Source organism: Notolepis coatsorum (genome assembly GCF_963971535.1).
Source record: "Notolepis coatsorum genome assembly, chromosome: 9".
Lineage (NCBI taxonomy): Eukaryota > Metazoa > Chordata > Actinopteri > Aulopiformes > Paralepididae > Notolepis > Notolepis coatsorum.
The window spans coordinates 148,695,963-148,702,821 of record NC_140173.1 but is presented as its reverse complement, the minus strand read 5'-3'; the positions used below and the strand labels follow the sequence as shown (position 1 = coordinate 148,702,821).

The following is a 6,859-nucleotide window of genomic DNA, read 5'->3' as shown; positions in this document are numbered from 1 at the left end:
CAGGCGTGTGTTGTAGATGTCCTGGAGGGAGGGGACTGGGGAGGGGAGGCGGGCACCAACGATCCTCTCAGCTGTTCTGACCGAGTGCTGCAGGGTCTTGCGGCAGGATGCCGTGCAGCCGCCGTGCCACGCGGTTATGCAGCTGGTCAGGAGGCTCTCGATGGTGCCCACGGTAGAAGGAGCACAGGATGGGCACTGAGGCGCTACTAGATAGATAGATAGATAGATAGATAGATAGATAGATAGATAGATAGATAGATAGATAGATAGATAGATAGATAGATAGATAGATAGATACCAGGCTCGACATGGTTCAAAACAAACAAATTCAATTGCCCACACAAGCACAATTTCAATCAATAAAATATATTTATTGAATAGAAGCACAACAGTCCGATGGGCAATTAGAGTAGTCGGATAACAGTCCAGGGTCAAAACACGTATCAGGCTCTCGTAAAAAAAAAAAGGGGGGAATGTTCAATACTCAGGGTTTGTCTTCCGGTGCAGGGTCAGTTTCACAGGGGGAGTATCTCAGCCAGTCCAGGGTCCAGTACCACGAACACCTTCTCGCTTTCTCCTCTCCTTTCAACTACCTCTCACCTCACAAACTCTGTATCTCGCTCTCTCTCTGCTCCTTCCTCACCTCCACTCAATCTCTCTCTGTCTCTCCTCAGGCTTTAAACTATGTATGTCTGGTGTGTGTGTGTGTGTGTGTGTGGGATGTGGGTGATCACGTGGTGCACAGGTGTGTTCTATCAGTCCTAATCAGCTCCCTAATTGCTTCTCCTCTGCCCGTGGCAGTAGTATCTCCCATCCTCCACGTAGCCACGGGACGGGGGGTGATATCTGCCACAATATATATTGTATTATGTTGTATTTGTATTGTTATATGTGTCGTACTGCTTGCAGTACTTTTGTATTTTGTATTGTGCAGAACGTTGGTCAACCTCAGTTGTTTTTAAATGTGCTATAATGAATAAATCTTCCCCTGACCTTGAAATGGGGGAGACAGCGGCTCAGGAGGTAGAGCGGTCATCTGGTAATAATCGGAAGGTTCCCGGTTCGATTCCCAGGCAGCGTGTCCATGTGTCCTTGAGCAAGACACTTAACCCCTAACTGTTGGTGTGTGTGAATGTGTGAGTGAATGAGTGCATGTGAGGCATAGGTTGTAAAGCACTTTGGATAAAAGCTGTTATATAAATGCAGTCCATTTAACTGCACCCTGAGAGGGAGGTTTGCCCTGAGAGGGGGGTCAAAGTGGGTATCAAACAGGAAGGAACTGTTTTATTGCACTGTACTATTGCACTAATCTGCTGCTCTTTTATTACTGTCTATTTTAAAATTGGCTATATTATGTGACATAATATATGTCACTATTATTATTATTATTATTATTATTATTATTATTATTATTATTATTATTATTATTATTATTATTATTATTATTATTATTATTATTATTATTATTATTATTATTATTATTATTATTATTATTATGTACATTGTCTATTTTTGTCTATTTATGTATACAGTATTTCTGCACATTTGCTCTTTTTCTTTACTGCTGTGAAGCACTGTATGAAAGGTGCAATTAACGTTTATTATTATTATTATAATTATTATTACCAGTGGTGGAAAGTAATTAAGTATTTTTACTCAAGTACTGTACTTAAGTAAATTTTTTAGCTAGTATTTTCATTTTAGGGAACTTCATACTTTTACTCCACTACATTTCAAGGGAAATATTGTACTTTTTTACTCCACTACATTTATCTCTGAACCCATCAGTTACATCGGTTTTACTTTAGACACTTAAATACATTCAATAGCAAATACTTCTCTACTTTTACTTAAGTAGAATTTGAATGGAGGACTTTTACGTTTACCAGAGCACTCATTTATCTGGGTATTTCTACTTTTACTTAAAGTAAAGGAACTGTGTACTTCTTCCACCACTGATTATTACCTTGAAGGATGAAAAGCCTGACCATCGCTGCACACCTCCCCCCCCCCCCCCCCCCCCCCCCCCCCCCTGCAGGTGTCCAAAGCCGCGGCGGACCTGATGGCGTACTGCGACGCCCACATACGCGAGGACCCCCTCATCGTGCCCGTGGCCGCCTCCGAGAACCCCTTCAGGGAGAAGAGGTTCTTCTGCTCCATCCTCTGATGAGACGCGCGCGGCGTTGGGTCTCGGTGTCGGCCTCGCTTCTTCTTCTTCTCCGTCTTCACCGCACCTGATGCTATACTGGCGGCCAACGGGCGTTGAGTTGAGAGTGTGTTGCCGGGCGGACTCTCTCTCCGCGTGTGTCGTCGGGTCAGCTCTGTGTTCCCGGTGGCTGAAGGTTTGGGGGGGAGGGGGGGGGGAGGGGGGGGGAGTCAGCTATCCAAAACTGCCGCCCCAGTGAGCGCTAACCGTGTCCTGTTATGAATAGGTTTGTTATTGCTTCGTTATTAGAGAACCGCCTTGCTCAGTGCTTAATGAGATGACAGATGTTTTACTTTTTCTATATATATATATTAATTTATTTTATCGTGCTAGATTTTTACATGCCTCAGGAAACAGAAATTTGCCCATTATTATTATTATTTTTTCCTTTTTATGTTTATCCATACTTTTTTTTTTTTATAAAAACCAAAACAATGTTAATATTTAATTGTCACAAATGTATTTTCACTTTTATTTTATTTTATTTTTATTTTATTTTTATTTTTTTATCTTTACTCATTTAATTGTGATTGTATCTGATTCTTACAACAGAGATATCACAAGTCCTCATCTTCAACTTAATTAAAGTCTGCCCGGCAACGGATTTGATTGACGGCAAATTTGTCAATAATTAAGCCACACGTTATAGTACTGCAAACACAAAGCGATTCAGATTACGGAGGCAGCGTTTACTTCTAAATCATCTCCGCGTAATGAAAACACAACACATCGTAACCAAGGAGACGCATGCCGTGTGATCTAGCTCCAGTACATCCATCTACTTTACTTACTGAAACACATGCACAGAACTACAGTTTCAACAGCAGGTTGTCTTTGAATCAAATCAAATCAAATCAAATTTATTTGTAAGGCCCGACAACACACGTTAATGTCCCCATGGGCCGGACACGTCTTCTTTTAACAAGTCAAGAAGAAACATCACAATAAATCAAGAACAAAACAAAAACACCATAAAGTCCAAACATTTTTAAATAAATAAAATAAATGCAACACTCCCAGACATACTCCACGCGAAGGTAAGGAAAAACTCACTAAAACCTAGCAATAGGAAAAAATGCACCACAGGCAATGTGGAGGAGAGAAACCTTAGAAGGGCCGTTCAAGGGGGGATCTCTCTTCTTAGATGTCGGTGATAATAGTGTTGCAGTAAAACAGGCGAGACAGTTGGTAAGCAATGCACACATAATGTGTAATGAAACACAGATAAGTGCATGCGATAGCAACTGAACATTTTACAAGATTGAAAATAGAGCTGATGGCGGATCTATTTGAGGCATGGGGGGGGGCGGCGCAGAGAGGGTCACGTCCTTTGCCGTTATCAACAGTGCAAACGACATTCTAGTCAATGACAAGAATCTGAATCAAAACGAATGCATTGCGAGGCATCAGACCGCTGGCAGGAACCTGCAGCCTCAGTGTGACGGTCACGACAGATCTGCATAGCATCCACAACAACAAGAAAACCATGTACGCATAATATAATACACAATACAGTCAGAAAAAAAAGTCCCAAAACGAATTAGAATGTCTGTCCTCCTATATAATGCAGCTGCAATACATAAATAGTGCAGGTCCTCTGGGATTTCAGGAGGGGTTTACGATTCCCGCTGACGTATTCGACTTGTGTACTTTTTAAAGCTGCAGTATGTAACTTTACAGGACATCGCCCGCCAACTGTAGAAGACAATTGTTTGAGCTGCTGTCTCCGACGCCATTGCTAGCCACTACAACAAGTACCGCTTGTGTGAGGTACCACCATTAATAAGGATCATTCGCCGCGGCCACCAACGCTAAGCTATGTAATGGGTGTAGAACTACCGTTGTGCGTGGTAGAACTACTGTTGTGCGTGGTAGAACTACTGTTGTACGTGTGTAGAACTACTGTTGTGCGTGGTAAAACTACTGCTGTGCGTGGTAGAACTACCGTTGTGCGTGGTAGAACTACTGTTGTACGTGTGTAGAACTACCGTTGTGCGTGGTAAAACTACTGCTGTGCGTGGTAGAACTACCGTTGTGCGTGTGTAGAACTACCGTTGTGCGTGGTAGAACTACCGTTGTACGTGGTAGAACTACCGTTGTACGTGGTAGAACTACTGTTGTACGTGTGGTAGAACTACCGTTGTACGTGTGTAGAACTACCGTTGTACGTGGTAGAACTACTGTTGTACGTGTGGTAGAACTACTGTTGTGCGTGGTAGAACTACTGTTGTGCGTGGTAGAACTACTGTTGTACGTGTGTAGAACTACCGTTGTGCGTGGTAGAACTACTGTTGTACGTGGTAGAACTACTGTTGTACGTGTGTAGAACTACTGTTGTACGTGGTAGAACTACCGTTGTGCGTGGTAGAACTACTGTTGTACGTGTGTAGAACTACCGTTGTACGTGGTAGAACTACCGCTGTGCGTGGTAGAACTACTGTTGTACGTGTGTAGAACTACTGTTGTACGTGGTAGAACTACCGTTGTGCGTGGTAGAACTACTGTTGTGCGTGGTAGAACTACCGTTGTGCGTGGTAGAACTACTGTTGTGCGTGGTAGAACTACTGTTGTGCGTGGTAGAACTACCGTTGTGCGTGGTAGAACTACCGTTGTGCGTGGTAGAACTACTGTTGTGCGTGGTAGAACTACCGTTGTGCGTGGTCGAACTACCGTTGTGCGTGGTAGAACTACTGTTGTGCGTGGTAGAACTACTGTTGTACGTGTGTAGAACTACCGTTGTGCGTGGTATAACTACCGTTGTACGTGTGTAGAACTACCGTTGTACGTGGTAGAACTACTGTTGTGCGTGGTAGAACTACTGTTGTACGTGTGTAGAACTACCGTTGTACGTGGTAGAACTACTGTTGTGCGTGGTAGAACTACCGTTGTACGTGTGTAGAACTACCGTTGTGCGTGGTAGAACTACTGTTGTACGTGTGTAGAACTACCGTTGTACGTGTGTAGAACTACCGTTGTACGTGGTAGAACTACCGTTGTGCGTGGTAGAACTACTGTTGTACGTGGTAGAACTATTGTTGTACGTGGTAGAACTACCGTTGTGCGTGGTAGAACTACTGTTGTACGTGGTAGAACTATTGTTGTACGTGTGTAGAACTACCGTTGTGCGTGGTAGAACTACCGTTGTACGTGGTAGAACTACTGTTGTACGTGTGTAGAACTACTGTTGTACGTGGTAGAACTACTGTTGTACTGTACGTGGTACGAGGGCACACTGGACTCACGGATGCAAGAAGTCAATGCAGTAGCCTACATTATATTCAGCAGACAATACATATCCAGGGTATTGAATATCTATATTTCACGATAAGCACAATTTTAATGCCGGCGTGTCTATATTATGGGTTCTAAGCAGTCGAGCTTAGTGTTACATTGTGCCGCGGTGATAAGCTCCGCCCCCTCGTGGGTATCTCTCTCCGGGTTTGAGAGACAGAACGGTGTTGTGCGAGACAGGGTTGAGAGAGTGCTAACAGAACAGTGTTCTAAGAGACAAGGGTTGAGAGAGTGCTAACAGAACGGTGTTCTAAGAGACAGGGTTGAGAGAGTGCTAACAGAACAGTGTTCTAAGAGACAGGGGTTGAGAGAGTGCTAACAGAACAGTGTTCTAAGAGACAGGGTTGAGAGAGCTAACAGAACGGTGTTCTAAGAGACAGGGGTTGAGAGAGTGCTAACAGAACAGTGTTCTAAGAGACAGGGTTGAGAGAGCTAACAGAACAGTGTTCCAAAGGACAGGGTTGAGAGAGTGCTAACAGAACAGTGTTCTAAGAGACAGGGGTTGAGAGAGTGCTAACAGAACAGTGTTCTAAGAGACAGGGGTTGAGAGAGTGCTAACAGAACAGTGTTCTAAGAGACAGGGTTGAGAGAGTGCTAACAGAACAGTGTTCTAAGAGACAGGGTTGAGAGAGTGCTAACAGAACAGTGTTCTAAGAGACAGGGTTGAGAGAGTGCTAACAGAACGGTGTTCTAAGAGACAGGGTTGAGAGAGTGCTAACAGAACAGTGTTCTAAGAGACAGGGTTGAGAGAGTGCTAACAGAACAGTGTTCTAAGAGACGGGGGTTGAGAGAGTGCTAACAGAACAGTGTTCTAAGAGACAGGGGTTGAGAGAGTGCTAACAGAACAGTGTTCTAAGAGACGGGGGTTGAGAGAGTGCTAACAGAACAGTGTTCTAAGAGACAGGGTTGAGAGAGTGCTAACAGAACAGTGTTCTAAGAGACGGGGGTTGAGAGAGTGCTAACAGAACAGTGTTCTAAGACACAATTTTTTTTATTTTTATTTTTTTTCACACCATTTCAGCAAAACAGTAAAAAAAAGGTGCTGAGTAGAGGCAAGAGACCCAGATGGGCCTATACAGGGCCTCAACTCATTAAATCATCGGATACAAATAAAAAACACAAAAACAAAAGTAAAGGGAAATAATAAAAAAAAATCATAATAATAAGATAATAATAACAATAATAATCAAAGTAATAATAATAATAATAATAATAATAATAATAATAATAATAATAATAATAATAATAATAATAATAATAATAATAATAATAATAATAATAATAATAATAATAATAATTAATAATAATAATAATAATAATAATAATAATAATAATAATAATAATAATAATAACATAAACAAC

At 42.2% G+C, this 6,859-nt stretch overlaps 1 protein-coding gene across 1 annotated transcript in view; it reads left to right on the top strand.

Moving 5' to 3' along the window:
* The window catches only part of gng4 (G protein subunit gamma 4), a gene marked incomplete at both ends in the record, with an annotated part of 28,588 nt that extends 26,421 nt beyond the window's left edge, over positions 1 to 2,167 (top strand). Inside the window, one exon of the mRNA XM_084321607.1 lies at positions 2,039 to 2,167. Within this exon, the coding sequence (XP_084177733.1) occupies positions 2,039 to 2,167 (129 nt within the window). The remainder of the gene's footprint in view (positions 1 to 2,038) is intronic.
* Positions 2,168 to 6,859: the final 4,692 nt, after the last annotated feature.